The 22,283-nt window shown below is 37.0% G+C and overlaps 1 protein-coding gene across 2 annotated transcripts in view; it reads left to right on the forward strand.

Moving 5' to 3' along the window:
• The window catches only part of FAS (Fas cell surface death receptor), a 44,038-nt gene extending 23,231 nt beyond the window's left edge, over nt 1–20,807 (forward strand). For both annotated transcript variants that reach the window (XM_037496575.2, XM_037496576.2), the window contains exons 3-9: nt 7,380–7,517; nt 8,319–8,427; nt 10,855–10,910; nt 11,062–11,133; nt 12,593–12,654; nt 14,193–14,211; nt 17,410–20,807. In XM_037496575.2, coding sequence (XP_037352472.1) covers nt 7,380–7,517; nt 8,319–8,427; nt 10,855–10,910; nt 11,062–11,133; nt 12,593–12,654; nt 14,193–14,211; nt 17,410–17,747 — 794 coding nt within the window. In that variant the 3' untranslated portion in view covers nt 17,748–20,807. The remainder of the gene's footprint in view (nt 1–7,379; nt 7,518–8,318; nt 8,428–10,854; nt 10,911–11,061; nt 11,134–12,592; nt 12,655–14,192; nt 14,212–17,409) is intronic.
• The last annotated feature ends 1,476 nt before the right edge of the window (nt 20,808–22,283 follow it).

The raw sequence follows: 22,283 nt of genomic DNA on the forward strand, positions 1-22,283 counted from the left end.
TATACATGGTATTTCTGAGATATCTGTTGTTGCTTCTGCTTTTTTATTTCTCTTTATTAGAGTTTTTTGCCCTTTTTTCCCCTTGTGAATCAAACTAAAGGATTGTCTATTTTTTTTTAATATTATACTTTTGATTTCACTGATTTTTTTGGACTTTTTTATTTCATTTATTTGTGTCCTGATTTTTATATCCTCCCTTTTACTGGCTTTTGGTTTTCATAGTTCTTTTTCTTTAAGGTATAAGTTTACATTATTAATTTGAAATCTTTCTTCTTGATGTGGGACTGTATTACTATGTACTTCCCTCTTAGTACTGCTTTTGCAATGTCACATAGATTCTGGGAGCTCATTTTTGTTTGTCTCTAGTCATTTTTTAATTTTTTTGATTTCCTCATTGACATAATAGTCATTCAATAGTATCCACATGTTAGAGTTTTTTCTGCTTTCTTTTTGTGGATGATTTCTAGGTTGATAACATTGTGAATAGAGAAGATATTTGATATGATTAGAATCTTTGTGGATTTTTTGACATTTGTTTAGTGATCGAGCATATGGTCTATTCTCTAGAATGTTATATTAGAATTTGAGAAGAATGTGTACTCAGCATTAGGGAGGGGGCAGAGCAGTGAAGTGTCTGGTAAATATCTTTTTTTTTTTAGGATGTCAGTGTGTGTGTGTGTGTGTGTGTGTGTGTGTGTATAAAGATTTATTTATTTATACAAGCACTGGGTACAGTCAGAAGTGTGGGAGGGTGAGAGAATTCCCCAGAGCCAGAGCGGGTAGTAGAACAGGCAGACTGACGAAGTACACTGCTGAGGGGAGCAGCGGGTGCAGCTGGAGAGGTCTACGCACCATGTGGGACCCTCGCCAGCAGCCAGGGATCGAACTGGCTCTGCAGAGGCCGCAGGCAGCTTCACAGCCCAGCACTCAACTGCTGCGCCACTGGGGAGGCACTGGTAAATATCTATTAAGCTCCTGTAGTCTAATTCCTCATTTCAGGTGATTGTTTCCATGTTGATTTTTTAACTGGTTGATCTGTCCATTTTTGAAAGTGGGGTAGTGAAGCTTCCCACTTCAATTGTGTTTCTGTCAATATCTCTTTTTAGATTTATTAATAGTTGCCTTACATATTTTGATACCTCTTCATTTGTTACATATCTGTTGATGAGTGTTATTTCTTCCTGATAATTCTTTGATAATTATCTAAATTACATCCCTGTCTCTTGTTACCTTTTCTACCTAAATGTCTATCTTGGCTGATGTAAATATGACTGTCCTGCAATTTGTGAAGGGAGGGTCCCATTTGCCTGTGGGATATTTTTCCAATAATTTACTTTGAGCCTATGTTTATCTTTGGAGCTCAGGTATACTTCCTAGAGACAGCAGAAAGTTGGGGTTTGTTTTCTGATCCAATCAGTCTGTGCCTTTTGATTTGTGAGTTCAGTCCATTTATATTTAGTAGGGTTGTTGATATATGAGGATTTACTATCATCATTTTGTTGTTACTTTTCTGATTCTATTTTCTTGTTCATTATCTTTGATTTCTACAAGAGTGCTCCTATCAGCATTTCGTGTAGGGGAGATGAGTATTTGAAGAGTCTTTCAGCTTCTATTTGTCTGGGATGGCCTTTATTACCCTGTCATATCTGAAAAGGAATCTTGCGGGATGTATACTCTTAGTTTGCTGTTTTTATCTTTATGTTATTTTGGATATGTCATCCCATTATTTCCTTGCTTGCATGGCTGTTTCAGAGAAGTCTGATGTAAGCTTGATGGGAGTACTTTTATAGTTTACCTATTTTTTTTTTTCCCTAGCTGCCTTCAGTATACTTTCTTTGTCTTGAACTTGTGATAGTTTCATAACTATGTTTCTAGATGTAGGTGGCATTATGGTTAGATAATTGGCTCTTCTTTTAGCTTCATGGATTGGCTCTTCTTTTAGCTTTATATTCAATTTTCTTCATGTTTAGAAACTTTCCCTTTATTATTTCTTTGAATAAGCTCTCTGTTTGCCCCCTCCCCTCTTTAGGGGTCCCTACTATCCTTCTGTCGCCTTTCTTGAAGAAATTGGGTAGTTCTTAAAGTGTTTCTTGATTTTTTTTTTTCCTTCATATTTCTCTTTCTTTTCCCACTTGGGTCCTTTGTGCATTATTATCTTCAAGGTCACTGATTATATCCTTCATTTGATCTGTTCTGCTTCCACAGACTTCTGTAGAATTTTTAATTTCTCCTTTTGAGCATTTTACATCCTGATTCAATGTTATTTTCTTATTTAAGTTCAGTTTCTATTTTTCTGTTGATTAATTTCATTTCTCAAGTCATTCATTTGTGTTTCTGAGTTTTCTTGTGTCTCCTTGATCAGCTTCACTGCTTTCTTCCATCACTTTGATTTCCGTTATTATGTCAATTTTGAACTATCTATTTGATAGAAAGATAAAATCTTCCATATCTTTGTGGTTGGATTCTGGAGTATTGTACTCTTCTTGTGAAGCTATAATCCTTGGAGATTTCAAGTTGCCATAATTTGTGGTTTTTTGGTCTGCCCATTTTGCAGCTTTAGATTTCCCTATTTTTTTAAAGTGTCTTTATCAATAACTTAGAAATTTGAACTACTACTTTTACTGCAGATGGTACTATGGTTTTAATGTGACCTTTAGAATTTTCACCTTTTCCAGCTTCCTTAGGTCTAGAGACCTGCTGCTGAGTCAAGTGTTGAGAGCGGGGAACTGAAGGAATTCAGCCATTGGAGTAAATGTGTTAGGGGGATGATTGCTGGTGTTTGTGGTACCAGCAATAGCCCACTTTGTTCAGATCCAGACTTGAGTCTTTTCAGGCTGCTTGTCAGTCAGCTTCAGAACATAGATAGCAGTCCTAAAAGGTTAGGAGAGTGGGAACACATTCTTGTTCCTTTTACTGAGAACCCAGTCTACTGGGAATACCCCAGATCCTTAGTATATTTCTCCTCAGTTAAGGGTGTTCCTCCCTCCCTAGGGTCATAAGCAGAGTGGCAGAACAGTGGTTTGTATGGCACCCTCCCTGCCCCAGACCATGGCCTCCAGGCATCTCTTTCCACTCACTTCTTGTTTAATGAAGCATGAATATGCATGTTCCTTCAGTGCAGTCAGTATTAATCTCTGGTGTCCTTTCTTCTCAAACCACAAAATTCTCTTGTTGTAGTGCCTGAAATATTAATTTAGATGGACCTTTCAGGAGTGACTCAAGTAATCTCCTCAGATGCCATATTCTTGTCCAGGTTTTCAGAACCTCTATAGAAATTTTCCTTTATACTCCAACCCACTTGAGCCCATTCACATTGACTCTTCTCCAAATGGGAGTAAATAAAGGCTTCTTGAATTTTTTTTGACTTACTAAACACCATCTATTTGTCCCACAAATTGAGACCTTTACTCACATTTTTAAAACCTAAAATACAAACTACAACAAAGAATATGCTTTGCATATCAAACTGCCAAGTCTATTTTTATCCTTTTGCTTTTTTAGTTTTGCTTTATTTATTCTCTTTGTTTTGCTTACTTTTATTTTCATTTAAGAAGTGATACCAGAGCCTCACTGGTGGTGCAGGGGTTAAGGTCTCAGAACTGTCATGCTATTGCCAGCCACTGTGGCATGAGTTCAATCCCTGGCCGGGGAGCTAACCCATATGACTCAGCAGACCTCTCCTGTCTCACCTGCTGCTCCCCTCAGCAGGTAATTCAGTGGATCTCCCTATTCTGCTTCCCACTCTGTCTCTGGTGAATCCTCTCAACCCCCTGCACCTCTGGCCTACATCCTAGTTCTTGTACGCATAAATAAATTTTTTAAAAAATCTTAAAAAAAAGTTAAAAGTGGGCCTCTCCTGATGGCGCAGGCAGTTGAGTGCCCCGCTGTGAAGCTGTCTGCAGCCTCTGCTGTGCCAGTTTGATCCTGACTGTCTGGCAAGGGTCCCACATGGCATGGCAGACCTCTCCTGTCACACCCACTGCTCCCCTCAGCAGTGTACTTCAGTCAATCTGCCTGTTCTGTTTCCCGCTCTGTCTCTAGTGAATCCTCTCACCCTCCCGCATCTGGCCTGTACCCCAGTTCTTGTATAAATAAATAAATAAAATCTTTTAAAAAAAAATCATGTATTTAAAAAAAAGTTAAAAGTTAATCATTTAAGAAAAAAATAGAAGTGATTCCATCCCTGGTGAGTTTTCTTCTGAGATGTCTCATATACCACTATTGGAATGTAAATTGTTACAACCTTTAAAAAAAGGAAATTTGGATATGTGGATATGTGGGTCAAAAACTTTAAAATGTTTACACACACTGACACAGTAATTGATTTACAGGAAAATGTCTTAAGAAAACAAACAAACAAAAAAAACCACAGGAAAGTATTGTATGCGTGGCATTTCATTAGAATACCCAATGGTGTGAGATTGATTAATTAAATTTTATATTATTCACTGGCAGGAATATTATGTCCATCAAAGTCATTTTCTGATATGTTATCAATGTATAATAAATTTTTTTAAGGTCTTTCTAACTGATTTGCTGCCTGGATTAGCTGATTCTCTCTGCGCCATCTCTGATACCATTCTGGTTGACATACAATGAGTGCTAAGCATTCTCCTTATTTTTACTCCTCTTGTTATATTTTAGGCTTATCAATATTCAGATTGCTTCAGAATCTGTTTATGCTCATTGGTGTTATGACACTAATATATAATCTAATTAAATATGGCATAAATCATGGATATATGAATATAGAGAAATACCAGATTTTATTTCCATGAAAACTAGTTTGAATGCTTTGGAGAATTTCAGTAAAGGTGAGTTGCTAAAAATATCATTGATGAATTAGATGAGGGCAAAACAAATGAAAAAAATCTTGAAAGCCTTTCATAAAGATTATTGGTATCTAAGTTTTTATTCTTCAAAAAGAAATGAACAAAGGAAAGAAGGAAGGATGGAATGAAGGAAAGAAAAGAGAAAAAGAAGAAATAAAATAGAAAATCACAGATGATACATTTTTATGTGATTTAAATGAGAAAGAATGTGGAATTCTAATAAGTTGGTTCTACATTACATGATTAGTAAATGATTATATAACTATGCTTTATAAATTAAAACAAAATATTTGCAATGTTTTTAATGATGCCGTATCCAATAAGAATTTTACAGTGTTCTGCATACACTGTGTGTATGTGTATTTATGCATAGAAATGTACCTATCATACATGATAACAATGAATGGTAGCAGTGAATAACAATGAAAATTTTAACAATGAATATCTCTGGATAGTTGATGTGTAGATGCTTTTTATACTTTTTTGCCTTTTCCAAATTTTCTGCAATGAGCTTATGTACTTTCATACTCAGAAAAAAAATCTTAAACTCATGTTTTCAAGAAAACAACCAATCATTTTTTTATATTTGATAAATGTAAGTTGTTTTTTTTTTTTACTTCGGAGGAAAGAAGATCTGTAATTCCATTCTGCAAGGTAATTCATTCAAGACACCAGTTCACTTATAAATCAGTGTAGTTATCACTGGCGAGCCAATGAAATTATACCTTGGTCAGTTTCCTTAAAAATATTGCCATAATGTGTTACATAGTTCTGATGCATTGTATTTGAATTTGGTTCAAGATTTTTGTGATTTATTTATTTATTTCCATTGTCTTTGTGTACTAAAATATACATTAAATTTCTTAATTTGTTCATGTAGCAAGTATTTTGTTTTATCAAAAAGAATTCTATGAAGTTATTTAGAAAGTCATGTACCTAGAAAGACATCAATTTTATTTGTTGTACATGTGAATGGAGCAGATTACACATTACCTATTCTTTTTAATCAGTTATACCATTAATAATTAGACACTTTTATATTTTTTTCTTAGATTTCCCTTTATACTTTCTTTCTCTTTTTCATTTTCTACCTCCTTGCCTTAACCTAGTTGCCCCCAAAGCACTAAGCATCATTTGATGTCATGTATTTCTTCGAACATTACTTGTTTTTCCCCTGAGAATGTGAAGTCTTTGGAAATCAAGGCTTTGTCATGTTTCTGGCAGTATATCCAGCCCCCAGAAAATGCCTTGCACACAGCAGACATTTAATAAACTTTTGTTAGATAAAGGGATTTTACAGAAGGCAAGGTTGTTATACTTTAGAAAATAAAATAGCCAATATCAATATACAAAAATCAGTTGTTTTCCTACATGCAAAAAATAAAACCCACAAACTATTAGAGGAAGAAATCAAGAAAACAATTCCATTTACAATGGCATCAAAAAAATTAAATACCTAGGAGTAAACTTATTCGAGGGGAAGGACCTTTACAATGAAAAATATGACATTGCTCAAAGAAAGAAAAAGACAAAGCAATGGAAAGATATCTGCTGCTCATAGGGTCAAAGAATTAAGATTGTTAAACAGTCCATTTTACCCAAAGCAACATAAGATTTAATGCAATCCCTATCAAAGTGCAATGACATTCTTCAAAGATATAGAACAAATACTACTGAAATTCATATGGAACCACAAAGGACTCCAAATAGCCAAAGCAATTCTGACAAAAAAAGACAAATGGAGGTATTGAATACCCAGACTTCAAGCTGTGCTACAGAGCTATAATAATCAAAACAGTATGATACTGGAACAAAAACAAATACATAGATCAATGGAATAGAATTGAAAGCCAGAAATAAACCTCCCCATCTATGTACAGTTAATTTATGACAAAGGAGCCGAGAGTATAGTTTAGAGAAAGGTAATCTCTTCAATAAATAATGTTGGAAAACTGAACAGTCAGATAAAATGAGTGAAAGACTGCTATGTCACACAATACACAAAAATTAACTCAAAATCGTTAAAAGACGAATTACCTATTCTTTTTAATCAGTTATACCATTAATAATTAGACCTGAAACTATAAAATACATAAAAGAAAACATAGGTAAAACACTCCACAAAATAGGCTCCCATGATTTGTTGATTCAGATTTGTGGATTCTTCTCCAACAAGAGAAACAAAAAGGAATATAAACAATTGAGACTAAACCAAACTAAAATGTTTCTGCACAGTGAAGGGAACTATCATTAAAACAAACAAAATAATTGTACAAAATACATTTGACAAGGAGCTAATATCCAAGATCTATGAATAACACATATAACTTATAAAAAGAAAACAAATAACAATCAAAAAATGGGCATAAGAGCTAAGTAGACACTTCTACAGAGAAGACATAAAGATGTCAAACAAGCACATGAAAAAATCCTTATCATCATTGTCATCAGAGAAATGTAATGTTTAATTGTTATCCTTGCAGACTTCCCATGGTAATGCATGGCCACCTCAAGTTCAATCACTTGCTCTGTTTTTTTCTTGGGCAGGTGAAAAGAAAGTTACTGACTGCATCATTGATAGAGGAAAGCCAACCTGTGTGCCTTGTCTAGATGGACAGGAGTATACAGATGCAAAACATTATTCTCCTAAATGTAGAAGATGTAGCATTTGTGATGCAGAACATGGTAAGTGTCTTTAAATATAAGAGGGACCAATTATGGTATCCATATAAAACCATTTGCAATGCAGTGTAAAATTGGCAACTATTCTGGTGCTGTGTTGGCATATAGGAAGAGATGGGCTGAGCCTAGTGGAGTAAAGCAGGACCAGGTGCTGAACTAATCACTGGTCTAGACTTTTATGGATTTAGTCTAAGCAATTCTCCCAGACATAGGAGAATAACTTACTTTGAACCCTATTAAAAGCATCTTGATCTATAATCAAAATTGTAGAAGGTAATTTTTTTTAAAGATTTATTTATTTATTTATTTATTTATTTATTTATACAAGCACTGGGTACAGTCAGAAGCGCGGGAGGGTGAGAGAATTCACCAGAGCCAGAGTGGGGAGCAGAGCAGGCAGAAGGACCAAAGTACACTGCTGAGGGGAGCAGCGGGCGGCAGGAGAGGTCTGTGCGCCATGTGGGACCCTCCTCCGGTGGCCGGGGAACAACCAGGGATCGAACTGGCGCTGCAGAGGCTGCGGGCAGCTCTGCAACACAGCGCTCAACCGCTGTGCCACTGGGGAGGCCCCTGTAGAAGGTAATTTTTTCCTGCCTTGGTTTACACTTGGGTAATGGCTCTTGTTTATGTTCAAAAAGAGCTCATAAGTTTGCCAATACAAGGACAGAAAAACCCAAAAAGTGGATAGTACACTGCCGTTTCACTGAGGCTCTCTTTTGCCCTGATGATTCCAACTGGGGTCTATTTTCATAACCTATTTATTACTAACTGCTGTGATTAATGGTCCTCAAATTGATTCTTTAGGCCTTGAAGTAGAAAAAAATTGTACCCGGAATCAGAATACCAAGTGCAGATGTAAAGCAAACTTTTTTTGTGCGAATTCTGCATGTGAATACTGTGGCCCTTGCAAAGAGTAAGTTTAATCTTTCTCTGATTAAAACACTAGATATGCCTTGATAGATGTGCAACTGTGGGAATGAATAAGTTGTCTCAAATTGAGGTGATTTGAGTCTGAAAAGCAAAACAGACAAATCATTAATCACATTTGGAGTTTATTCAGAGCTACTTATGTATAGTCCTCAGCACTGGAGTTTGTGAATAGGACTTGAGTTGGAGGCAGGATCCACACCAACTTTTGACAGTGTGTGCACCCTTGGTACGTGTGATCTCTCTTGTCTAAGACTAATGAGACCAGGTGTGTGTGTGTGTGTGTGGAAGGGAAAGGGTGGCTGTCACTTGAGTCTTTGTTCCAGTAAGATAGTAAGTAGAGTCTTGTGTAGATCAGTACAGATGGATATACATGAATGAAACCATGTGGAAATTGGCTATCCAATCAGGGGTAGAGAGTTGGTCAGTATTGGTCACAGGCCTAAAATGGCATTATTACTAGATGGAATCACTTTGGTTTCCCTACAGAGATAATGTCTTCCTAGGGTGGAAGCAGCACTGACTGAGAGTCAAGAATTTGGGTTCTAGTCTTGCTTTGCCTCCAAGCAACTAGATAACCATTTGTTCATCAAAACATCCAGTTGCCAAAGAGTTATTGAACACATCCTGTGTGCTTGATACTGTGTTGGCTGCTTCAGTTAATGATGGGAGCAAGACACACTCTGGCATCAAAAGTCTTGGACTAGGGACAGAGAGAGACAAAAAAAAAAAAAATCAATGTTTATTGTATGTCAACACCATGTAGCAAGCATCAGAAGAGACTTGTCCTCAGGATGCTGTAAGTTATACAGGAGAATCTTTCATCTCTGCCTAGAAGGATAGGGTAAACCTATGACATGTGTCTTGAGTCTTGAAGAAGAAAAAGCATTACCAGGTGTACATAGATGGAAGAGACATTGCAGGCCAGGGAACAGCAATTGCAGAGAGACAGCGGAAGCGCTTGGAAGACTGGAACTTGTCTTTCATGCTCAAGAGCTTGATTTTAATCTGAATTTAGAAAATCCATACATCTCACTTTTCTCCCAATGAATTGGCTGAGTTTGTGCAGATCAGGTAACCTCTCTTAACTTGAGTTTCCTCACTCATAGATTGCAGAAATTATTCACTTGTCCTATCAACCTCATTTCTGTGACAATCCACAATGGATAATGGCATTATAAAAAAATAGCCCTTTTTTGTCAGTTAGTGTTTTGTATATACATAAACATTTAGGATTGGATTCATGAGTTTCTCCTTAAACTTACAATTCATCTTTTCATCTTGGGATCTTTTGGGAGTAGGGACATGATACCTTTTTTTTTTTTATTCACTAGTAAAAGTTAAGGTTTATGCAGTTAACCTGGTCCTCCCTTCTAACCCCGAGTGTCCAAGATTTGACACATTAAATAGGTACTGTGGGAGAGGAACTAACTTATAAAACAATAAGTTAGGTAGTAGACTTAAATAGATCATAATCTTTTTTTAAGATCTATTTATTTATGCATACAAGAGCTGGGGTAGAGGCCAAAGATGTGGGGGGTGAGAGGATTCACCAGAGACAGAGTAGGGAACAAAACAGGCAGACTGACTGAAATACACTGCTGAGGGGAACAGCAGGCGAGGCAGGAGAGGTCTGCTGCGCCATGTGGGTAGCTCCCTGGCCAGCCTGGATCGAACTCATGCTGCAGAGGCTGCAGATTGCTTCATAGTGCTGTGCTTAACCCCTTGCGCCACCAGGGAGGCCCAATAGATCATAATCTTGTTTTGATTTTTTCACCATAACTCTTTGAGGCAGGTGGTAGTATTATCTCCTTGTTGCCGGTGAGAAAACAGGCTCATGGTGGTTAAGTGAGATGTCCAAGTTCACCTAATTAAGTAATGGGCAAAGCCATACTGTAACTTCATCAGACTGTCAGTGTCCCATTGTTTGAAGAAAATCCTACTTGAGTCTCCTACTCATCCCCTACATATAAAAAGGGGAAACCTCTGCGAGCCACCAGATAGGCTCCCTAACCAGTATTTTGGGCATGGTTGCTGTTTGGCCTTTTTATTGTCCCATAGGACTGCTCTGAAATTGCATTTGGCATTTGAAACGTACAGATTATTACCAATAAATATATTGAGTTTATTTTTTGTTCTATTTCATCCTTTTTCTTAAAAGCCAATATTTTATTACCTTCCATTAACTGGTGGCATTTTAAAACATAGTCATTCTTTGGGATACTTTTCATCCAAACATCCAAATTATGGTATGAATTTGTATCAGCTTTAGGTGCTAATCTAGAAATATTGGGGGAATATGTTTGCCAGAGCTGCAATGAGTAAATTGGCCCCAGGTTTATAATGTGTCATGGAAAATGATCAAGGAATCCATCCCCTAGACTTTTAAAATTTCCTCTGTATATTTTTCTAGGTGTGAAGATGGAAACATTGAGAATTGTACACCAACCAGTAGCACCAAATGCAAAGGTTATTATTTCTTTTTATGATTATATTCTCCTTTTTTCCATCCCCATAGTCAAATATGAAGAGAAGGCAGTCCTTTTGATTCTTTGAGTATTTTGTTTAATGTTAAAGATTGCTTCTTTTCATGTAAAATGTGCAATGCTCCCATCTGCAGGATCCAGACATAACTTGCTGGGGTTGTGTGGCCTTCTGATCCTGGTGCCATTATCTGCGCTAATCATATACCGTAAGTTCTAATTTTGTTCAAACCACACATTGAAGTAATTTGGGAAGTAGTTATTCAAAAGATTTTGGAGAAATCTCCTACCAGGCAAGTAGCTAGTAGGTCACAATTTACATCGTTAAATTCCTACCACTAAATAGCACCCCTGAGAGCTGATAGGAACAAATGATATTATCCCTCAGTTACTGCTTCTGTGCAACTATTTTGGAAGCACTGAGTGAATATTCCTATCGTCCCTATGAACCAGGGTATTCTCATCCAGGAAGCAGCCTAGTTGACCAAGAATCAGAACCAATGCTTTACTGTCCATTGTGTTGGCTCATGTATGAAGGGGACACAAGAAGCAAGGGTTTCCCCTGGAAAGGCATGCAAGGGATATTTGATAAAGTCTTCCCTTTTTGTGGCTTCTCTCCCTTGTCCAAACTTCATGTATATTTATTGTTCCACATTAACTTAAAATACTGTAGCAATATACTTTTTTTTTTTAAAGATTTATTTATACAAGCATTGGGTATAGTCAGAATCGCGGGAGGGTGAGAGAATTCACCAGAGCCAGGGCGGGGAGCAGAAGAGGTAGATGGACCGAAGAAGACACTGCTGAGGGGAGCATCGGGCGCGGCAGGAGAGGTCTGTGCTCCATGTGGGACCCTTGCTGGCAACCAGGGATTGTACCAGTGCTACAGAGGCTGCGGGCAGCTTCGCAGCCCAGTGCTCAACTGCTGCGCCACTGGGGAGGCCCTGTAGCAATATACTTTCTGCAAGGGTTACCTTCGTAAGGCCAGCAGCTGAGTCTAAATTACATATAATCATAATTACTCAAGAGCAGTTCCTTTAAATCATGCATAAAGCATGGAGTAGTGTCAACTTTCGATAACTATAAAACATGCAATTTTTCCTTCTTGAAACAAGCCACTGTTTCATCAGTTCAGCTGAAAATAAAGAGATTGCCCTGCCTTTAGATATACTTTAACTAAAAATAAAAAATGTTTCAATGGTGTAATTGTGCCTGGAGACTCACAGATACTTTCTTCCAACTCTTACTGACTCCAAGGCACCTATTCATTGAATGTGTACCCTTGAGTTATCTGTGAGTGTGTATTTGGATTGCTGGGCATTAAATGCCACTCCACAGTGAGTTGATATGACTTTCCATAGTTTATGCTTCCATGTCTTGCTATAGCTGTGCTACCCACTCCAAGCTTGTGAGGAGAGCTGATGACCAACCAGCTTCATGCTAGGCCGTGTATGGTAATTGGATATCTCGACTAAGATGTAGCATAGCTGAAGAACACTTGACCTAGGAGGGTGGGATTTCTAAAATCAGGACAATGGGTTTGGTCAAATTAACTTTAAATGAATGTTTCCTCCTTCTTTCCTATGCTTCCTTAACATGAGATATAGTCTCACCTGCTTCCTACAAGACTGAGACCTGAGTCTGATAGAAATTTCTTTGATCTTTCAGTCATATGTCGGTGGCACAGGAATAAAAAGAAAGGTCATCATGAATTTGTACACCCAAATCTTGTAAGTGTTGAAAACAACTTTCTTAAAATAAAGTGGTCAGTCATATTTTTAATTGTTTCTTTTTTTTGAGATTTATTTATGCATACAAAAACTGGGGTACAGGCCAGAGGTGTGGGGATGAGAGGAGTCACCAGAGACAGAGTGGGGAGCAGAACAGATGGATTGACTGAAATACACTACTGAGGGGAGCAGTGGGCGAGACAGGAGAGGTCTGCTGCGCCTGTGGGTATCTCCCTGGCCGGGCATTGAACTCGTGCTGCAGTGGCTGCCAATAGCTTCATAGTGCTGCATCTTAACCCCTTGCACCACCAGAGAGGCCCCAATTTTGTTACCTTTTTTAAAAATGGATATTTATTGTGTTCATGTGTGTATGAGTTAAAGGGACATCAAAAATGAATTAAGACATGGTGCAAGTTTATTCAGTAGACTTCTGTGTGAGTAACATTGAGTTGCCAAAGGGCATAATTGAGATTATGCTGAATGTGAATTGAAAAAATGGTGTGACCAAACTCCATCCCCCATGGTGGTGTTATCTCTGCAGAGAGATACCATATTTGTGCATTCTATGTCCAAGTCCAGGTATAGAAATGGCTCTTAAAGTCCAATATAAAGACACAGCTCAACTCTCTCCAGCCACTTGTTATTTCTCTCTTATATCTTTTTCTATTATGGAATCAAAATAATTCAAATAGCAAAAAATATACTGGGAAACTGACCAATCCACTTAGTGAATAGTGATTTTCTCCATTGGAGCCAGAGCTTAGTGGAGTTAGAGCTCTTTAAATCAATATGGCAGAAACCAGTTGGCCCTTCAATAACATAGTGGTTGGAGGTGCCAACACCTGCACTATTTAAACTTCATCTACAACCTTTGACTCCATTTGACTCCCTCAAAAGTTAAATACTAATAGCCTGCTGTTGAACAGAAGCCTTTCCAATAGCATGAACAGTTGATTAACATGTATATTGTTTATATATACTATATTCTGTATTCTTAACAATATTCTTATTATATACTGTATTCTCAAGTAAGCTAGAAAAAAGGAAAGATATTCAGAAATCACAGGCAGGAGAAAATACACTTACAGTACTATACTGTATTTATTTGATATTGTATATTTATTGACATTGTACAGTTTATAGCATCTATTTACAAAAAATAACTGGACTCTCATTTCAAAACTGTGTTGTTCAAAGGTCCACTGTAATTTCAGCTAAAAGTCATTTTTTTGTCTCAGAAATAGAATAGTTACAGCAAAAAAAAAATTTAGAATGGTTACATTTATTCTGTATATTTTTATTTATTCTGTGTTAATAGTAATTTCAGTCCATACCATGAATTCCTTAGATTCCTTGTGTAAAATATAAGACAATGCTGAAACTGTTTAATAAAAAATTGACTTAGCCACTTAATCTAGCTAATTTTATCTATTAAACAACTGATTGTACTTCCTTCAGCATTAAGGACAAATTGAATTACACTTAGAATATTTGAATATATTTTTAATTATCTCTCTTCCAATTTTTTTTCCCTACAGGAAATGTTAGATTTAACAGGTAAGGCTTTTATTATGTTAATTCATAGAGATAGCTTCCTGGATAAAAAGGACATCTTAGATAAAATAATGTTGCTTATTTCAGTGACATAGTCCTTGAGCTCACATTTCTCCTTTTTTTTTTTACTGTCCTCTCTATTATCTTAAAAAATTATTAATTGTTTACATCATTGTTCATTATTAAACAATATTTGCTTCCCCCCATTCTCTCAGGTGTAGTCCCCATAGAGTTTCCTTCCCCTCTGCACCTGTGCACCATCACCTCAGTCCCCTGTGCTCCTCCCTCCCTCCCTCCCTCTGATCCCGCTCCCTCCTCCTCCCCTGCAGTATATCTCTGATTTATAATTGTCTGTTTTTGTTTTGTTGTTTTGTACTGTTATCATTTTTTTTACACTGATGTCTTATTTGGTTCCCCTATATTCCTGCTATAAGTGAAACCATCCAATATTTTTCTTTTTCCTTCTGGCTTATTGCACTGAGCATAATTCCTTCTAGCTCCATCCCCATTGCTGAAATGGCATGAGTTTATCTTTTTGATTGCTGAGTAATATTCCATTGTGTATATATACCACATCTTCTTGATCCAGTCATCTATTTTTGGGCATTTGGGTTGTTTCCATGTTTTACCTATTGTAAATAGTGCTGCAATAAGCATAGGGGTACACATGGTCTTTTGAATCAATGTTTTTGTGTCCTTTGGGTAGATCCCTAGTAGTGGAATTGCCAGATCGTATGGTAGCTCCATTTTTAGTAGACTGAGGAACCTCCAGACAGCTTTCCATAGTGTTTGGGCCAGTTTGCACTCCCACCAGCAATGTAGGAGGGTTCCTTTTTCACCACATTCTCACCAACATTTGTTGTTACTTGTTTTTTTGATATGTGCCATTCTTTTGATATGTGCCATTTTGATATGGTGTAAGGTGGTATATCAATGTGGTTTTAATTTGCATTTAAACCTTGATGATAAGGAATGTTGAACATTTTTTCATATGCCTGTTGGCCATTTGCATTTTCTCTTTGGAGAAAGTCTTTTAAGTTCTTCTGCCTATTTCTTGACTGGATTGTTTATTTTATTTTTGTTGAGTTGTGTGAGATCTTTGTATATCTTTGTGATCAGTCCCTTATCAGTTGAATGGAGTGCAAAGATTTTTTCCCAATCAGTGGGGTGTCTCTCTATTTTGGTTAATGTCTCTTTTGCTGTACAGAAGCTTTTCAGTTTGATGTAATCCAAGGTGTTTATCTTTTCCTTGACTTTCTTTGCTTTGGGTGATGAGTCTTTAAAGATGTAATTGTGATGTATGTCTTGTAGTGTTTTCCTTATATTTTCTTCTATATATTTTATGGTTTCAGGTCTTATGTCCAGTTCTTTTATCCATCTTGAGTTACCATACATTTTTATGTATGGTAAGAGGTAGTGGTCTAGTTTCATTTTTTTTTGCATGTGGTGGTCCAGTTTTCTCAGCACCATTTATTGAACAAACTGTCCATGTTCCATTGCATATTCTTTGTTCTTTTGTCAAAGATTAGTTGTCCATATAAGTGTGGTTTTATTTCTGGTCTCTCTGTTCGGTTCCATTGGTCTGTGTGTCGTTTTTGTTCCAATACCAAACTGTTTTAATTATCATGGCTTTGTAGTATAGCTTGAAGTTTGAAAGTGTGATGCCTCCTTTCTCCTTTGTTTTCATCAGTAGGGGTTTGGCTATTCATGGTGGTTTTTTTTTTTTTTTTTTTTTTGTGGTTCCATATGAATTTCATCAGCATTTGTTCTATTTTTGAAGAATGCCATTGAGATTTTTATTGGAATAGCATTGAATCCGTATATTGCTTTTGGTAGGATGGCCATTTTAAAAATGTTGATTCTTCCAATCCATGAGCAGGGGCTATCCTTCCATTTCTTTGTGTCTTCTTCTATTTCTTTTAACAGTGTGTTATAATTTTCTTTGTATATATCTTTCACCTCTTTTGTTAGATTTATTCCCAAGTATTTGATTTTTTTTGTTTCAATTACAAAAGGGATGGTTTTCTTGATTTCTTCTTCTTCAGACTGATTGTTTGTGTATAGGAAGGCTACTGATTTTTGTGTGTTGATTTTGTATCCTGCTACTTTACTGAACTGGTTGATTATTTTGAGTAGTTCTTCTGTGGAGTTTCTAGGGTTCTCTATGTATAATAGCATATCATCTGCAAATAGTGATCATTTTACTTCTTCTTTCCCTATTTGGATTCCTTGTATGTCTTTCTCTTGCCCCGATTAGGACCTCCAGTATTATATTGAAGAGCAGTGGTAAGAGAGGACATCCTTGTCTTGTTCCTGATCTTAAAGGAAAGGCCTTCAGCTTTTTGCCATTGTAAATAATATTGGCAGTGGGTTTGTCATATACGGCTTTTATCATGTTAAGGTGTGTTCCTTCTAACCCAAGAATTTCAAGGGCCTTCATAAATGGATGTTGGGCTTTGTTGAATGCTTTCTCAGCATCTATTGATATGATCATATGGTTTTTAATTTTCTTTTTGTTGATGTGTTTGATTACACTGATTGATTTTCATATGTTGAACCATCCTTGTGCCCCTGGGATGAATCCCACTTGATAGTGGTGTATTATCCCTTTGATGCATCATTGGATTCTGTTGGCAAGAATTTTGTTGAGGATTTTTTCATCAGTGTTCATTAGGGAGAGTGACCTGTAATTTTCTTTTTTTGTGCTGTCTTTGTTTGGTTTTGGGAATGTTAGAGGTGATCTTCTCAAACCTTTCTATTTATTTATTTATTTATTTATTTATTTTAAAGATTTATTTATTTATGCATACAAGAGCTGGGGTGTAAGCCAGAGGTGTGGGGGGTGAAAGGATTCACCAAAGACAGAGTGGAGAGTAGAACAGGCAGATCCACTGAAATACACTGCTGAGGAGAGCAGTGAGCAAGATAGGAGAGGTCTGCTGCACCATGTGGGTCACCTCCCTAGCTGGCCGGGGGGATTGACCTGGTGCTACAGTGATTGGGGATAGCTTGATAGTGCTGTCTTTAACCCCTGTGCCACTAGAGAGGCCCCTCAAACCTACTTATTTTATAGATGAAAAAAGAAGATACAGAGATGTTATATATCTTGCCCAGGTCATAAAGGAGAAATCAACATGGTCTTCAGAAATGGGAATTTCATTTAGATAAACAATTTTTCAGAGGCTATTCTTTATTTTTCAGACATTGACCTGAGTAAATATATCACTACTATTGCTGAAGAAATGAAAATAACTGAAGTTAAAGAATTTGTTCGGAAGAATGGTGTCAGTGAAACCAAAATAGATGAGATCAAGAATGACCACATCCAGGATACAGCTGAGCAGAAAGTCCAGCTGCTTCGTAATTGGTATCAAATTCATGGGAAGAAAGATGCATGTGGAACTTTGATTAGCAATCTCAAAAAAGCTAATCTTTGTCTTCTTGCAGATAAAATTCAGGATCTAATCTCAAAGGACATTGCTAATGAACGCAAGCATGCAGACTGCAAAAATGATCCTGAAAGACAAAACTTGGTCTAAAATGAAAAGAAAATAACTTCGTTTTTTGTATATGCATTTAATGGAAGGAAAAACTAGTGTTTAGTAATCCCTAGTAACTCTATTTTATAAATATTGCTTGTTTTATTAATGGGTATATTTCTTGTTTCTTTTATTAGATTTGTAGTGGTAATATGTTTACAAGTTTCAAGGATCTCATGATTGCACATTTAAGGATGTTTAAAATCTAGTTGGGGAGACATGGCTAACGTAATGACATGTGAAATACCCAAAGGATTGTAGGCAAAGGACAAAGATTGGGACCATCTTCTGGTGTTGAATATGTGCTTCTGGAGGTATGAATGTATTTAATGTATATAGATACACATCTCTAGCCATAAGCTAATCCTATCATATGAATTGATAGAAACTGTGACCTTTTGTTGCAATCTCACAATCAAGGGAAAGGCTCCTATGCTTTTAAATTACCTTCCCAGTAATCATCACCCATGATGATTCAGGAGTTTTTACCTTATTTGTAAGCTTTGTTTGCAATTTTGAAAAGACCATATTCAGGGAAAGCTCACATACAATCTGAGCTTTTGAGCAGGACCTCAAAGATCTTTTCATAGATTGTTGACATTTTACTGTGAAGTGTTTCCGTTTAGATTTCACATACAAAATGTAGATTAAATTATAATGCTTGAATATTTTATATTTGTATGCAATTTTCATGGATCAAAATCATCTTTCTCAGGTGTTAAAACATTTTGATCAGGAAAGTCCTAGTAGAGCTTTGTCACCTCTCCACTTTCTCCTCTGTTCTCCTTGGTGGCCATACACCCCCAGTCCTGGAAGGACTGCCAAAGAAATAATGATCCATGAAAGCCCAGCCTGCTATTAGAAACTTCTAGCTTAGTTTACAAGGGCTAACTGCTCTTACAGAAGGTAGCTTTGTGGCATAGCACAAACCCATGACCACCACCAAAGCTAATAAAGTAGATCCCTTTTTTGACTCTGTCCCCCCAAAATGATCAGTAACTGCCTGTGTCTTCTTTCTTACCACAGATTCAGCTTATACATAGCAAAGGGAAAAATCATCATAAGTTTTTAGGAATTGCTCTTGCTGTTTCAGCAGCTTCTTAAACAAACTAGTCCCTCCTCTCACTGCCTCTTCTTTACTTTTATAGCTAAACACTTCTGAAAATTTGCATTAAATAAGAATGTTAATAAATACTATTTATATTTATATAAACATAAAATGAAGATAGTTATAAACTGAAGCAGATACTTAGCTTTCATGGATAGAAGAATTTTTTTCCTTTATCTTTGAAAAATAAATTATAGGGGAAATATTTTATTAAAAAAACATGGTTTTGCAGCCACATGTAAAAGAATAAAACTATACAACTGTCTTAGATCATAGACAAAAATCAACTAGAAATGGATTAAATACTTGAATGTAAGTTCTGGAATCATAAGATACTTAGAAATAAACTTAGGCAAAACACTGTGATATCGACTTCAGTGATCTTGGTGGATTTGTCTCCATCAGAAAGAGAAACAAAAGAGTGTCTAAACAAATGAGACTACATCAAACTAAAGATCTTCTGCATAGCAAAAGAAACTATCATTAAAGCAAAAAGACACTCAGCTGAGTGGGAGAAAATGTTTGTGCATCACGCATCATGTGGATAGCCAAGTTGTACAAAAACCATGTACAAGTCAACGAAAAGAAAACAAAATAACCCAATCAAAAAATAGAAGAACTAAACAGACACTTCTCCAAAGAAACATACAGATGGCCTGCAGGCACATGAAAAATCCTCATTATCATTTGGAGAGAAAATCCTCATTATCATTTGGGAAATGCAAATCAAAACCACCACGAGATACCATCTCACACCAGTGTGACTGGCTTATACCAAAAAGACCAGAAACAACTGTTGACATGAGTGTGGAGAAAAAAGAACACTCTTAACTGCTAATAGGAATATAGACTGGTTCAGCCCTTTTGGAAAACAACATGGAGGTTTCTCAAAATATTAAAAATAAATCTACTGTATGGTCCAGTAATTCTACTCCTAGGTATCTACCTGAAGAAGGGGAAAACACTAGTTGGGAGGGATGTATGCATGCCTATATTCACTGCAGCACTGTTTACAATGGCCAAGTTATGCAAACAACTAAAGTACCCAAAGAGAGATGAGTGGGTTAGGAAGATGTGATATCTATATTACAATGGAATACTACTTGTCTATAAAAAAAGATGAATACTTGCCATTTGTGACAACATAGAGAGGATTATGTTAAGTAAAAAAATAGTTAGAAGGAGAAAGACAAATACTGGATGGTTTTACTTACATCTAGAATATCAAGAAATAAAGGATCTCACAAACCAAATCAACAACAAACCTTGGAGGTCTGACTGTAGAATTGAGGCTAACAGAGGGGGAGAGTGGAGAGCAAGTGGAGCAAAATGGGCTGTGGTAGAGGCCCATGGGTGCCAGAGTGGTGGATGTGGTGCAATGACATATATCTGAAGAGATGGGATCCTACACTTCTGTATCATGCCTGGTGTTGCAAACCAATATTACCTCAATTAAAAAAAAAAAGTCATGGTTTTGTTTTGTCAGGTTATCTCTATTTTTTTATGATGTTTTATTATTTGTGTTTGTTTTCCTTTCTTTACTGCTAAATATAAACTGTGTATGAAGCTTTAACAACTCTTTTATCATTCAGAAAGTGCCTCCTTGTTAAACACTTTTAGTGGTTAAATGATTTCCTCCATAGGTTGTTACTGCCAAGAATACTCCTCTCAAACAGCACATGATTACTCATTACATGAGGATTTATTATGACAGGATTATATGTCAGGCACTGGAATGTGGATAAAACTGTGTATATATATATGTCAATGGAGTGGTTTTATTGGTATGGACACAAGTGGAGATTTTTAAATATTTTCTCCTGCATGTTTTCCATTCTAGCTACTTGATGACCACTGGGCCATCTCTCTTTCTTAAACTTAATATCAATGCTATATTTTATTTGATACATAATTGCCAATCATCATTTCAACATAACAACATAAACAGTATTAATGAGATAATTTGTGTTCATTTTTTATACTAAAATATTCAAGATACAATTTGTATTTTATTTATACATATAAGCACATCTCAGATTGGACTACGACATTTCAAAGCTTCACTAACTACTGTGGCTAGAGGCTGCCACATTCAAGAGCTCAGGTCTGTATCTTTGTCCTGGCAATTTTAACTCTATGTTTGGTTTAGCATTACTGCTAAAGTCCAGTATTTCCTGGGTTTGTTCAATGAACTCTCTTCACTCTGGTTGGCTGAAATGTCAACATCTACCCAATGTCAGTTCTGGAAATTGTTCTATTGTACGTCACCTAGCAGTTTTCAGTACCTGTCTCCTAGAGTCTTACCTCCTCATGTGCACATAGTAGTCAAGCAAAGACCCAAGAGGACCTCTGTACAGATCTCAGGAGCTCTTTTTCTGGGTAACTCCTTTCTTTCCAGTACTCTGTTCTGAACAGCCTGGCGGCCTCTGCCTCCTGAACTCCAGTCTCTGCTCCTCCACTCAACAAGATGGCTGTGCTCTGCTTGGGGTCCTCTCCTGTGCTAAGTTCTGGAAATCACCTCTGGGCAGAAAGTCAGTGATCATAGGGACAATTTGTTTCTCTTCTCTGGGGGATCAAAGTCTGTGCTGCCCATTGTCCTGTGCTGTTCCAACTGTAGGCAGGAGTAGGACAAGTCCCATATGAGTTTGTCTTCATAGCCAGAAGCAAAGCCCTTCTTTGCAAGGTGAAGTTGAGTTAGAAAACATCCTTTGCCTACTCTTATCAGTGCTAGTCTAGAATTTCAGAGTTTTGACAGGGGAAAAAGGGGAAAGTTAAGAAGGTCTTTGGACTTGGTACAATGACTCTTTCCCTTGTAATTTGCACCTGAGCATGGCTGCTCCCATGTCAACAATCACAACCATGCTCCCAAGTTGGAAATGACTCCTTGGTTCAAAATCACCCTCATTATGTTGAAGCTGGGAAGATCCTCTTTTTGGTGGGCATCCTGGGTAAGGATGTCAGATAAGGTTGTTCATGGACTGCAGAAAAGAAGGCTATTTGTACGCGAGGGGGCAGGGGTGTCACAGATCATATAATGGGCCATCCTACCACATCATTTTGACCTTCCTATTGACACACACATGGAGTTCACCTATCTGATTTGCTTAAGCATATTTTAGCTATTGAATCATTGAGTTTCTGAACAACTTCTGAAGAAGGTATGTAATCAATTCAGTTAAGTTTGTTTTTGTCTACTGTCACTTTTAAGGGGTAATATATCTGGGTATAGAATTTCCTCATGAGGTATTTGCAATTTTCCCGGTGGCACAGTGGTTGAGCGCTGGGCTGCAAAGCTGCCTGCAGCCTCTGTAGCACTGGTTCCATCCCCGGCCACAGGGCGAGGGTCCCACATGGCACAAAGATCTCTCCTGCTGCCCTCTGCTCCCCTCAGCAGTGTATTTCGTCTGTCTGGCTGTTCTGTTTCCCGC

This window comes from Talpa occidentalis, unplaced genomic scaffold (genome assembly GCF_014898055.3).
Source record: "Talpa occidentalis isolate TD23 unplaced genomic scaffold, MPIMG_talOcc4v2.1 talOcc4.8, whole genome shotgun sequence".
Lineage (NCBI taxonomy): Eukaryota > Metazoa > Chordata > Mammalia > Eulipotyphla > Talpidae > Talpa > Talpa occidentalis.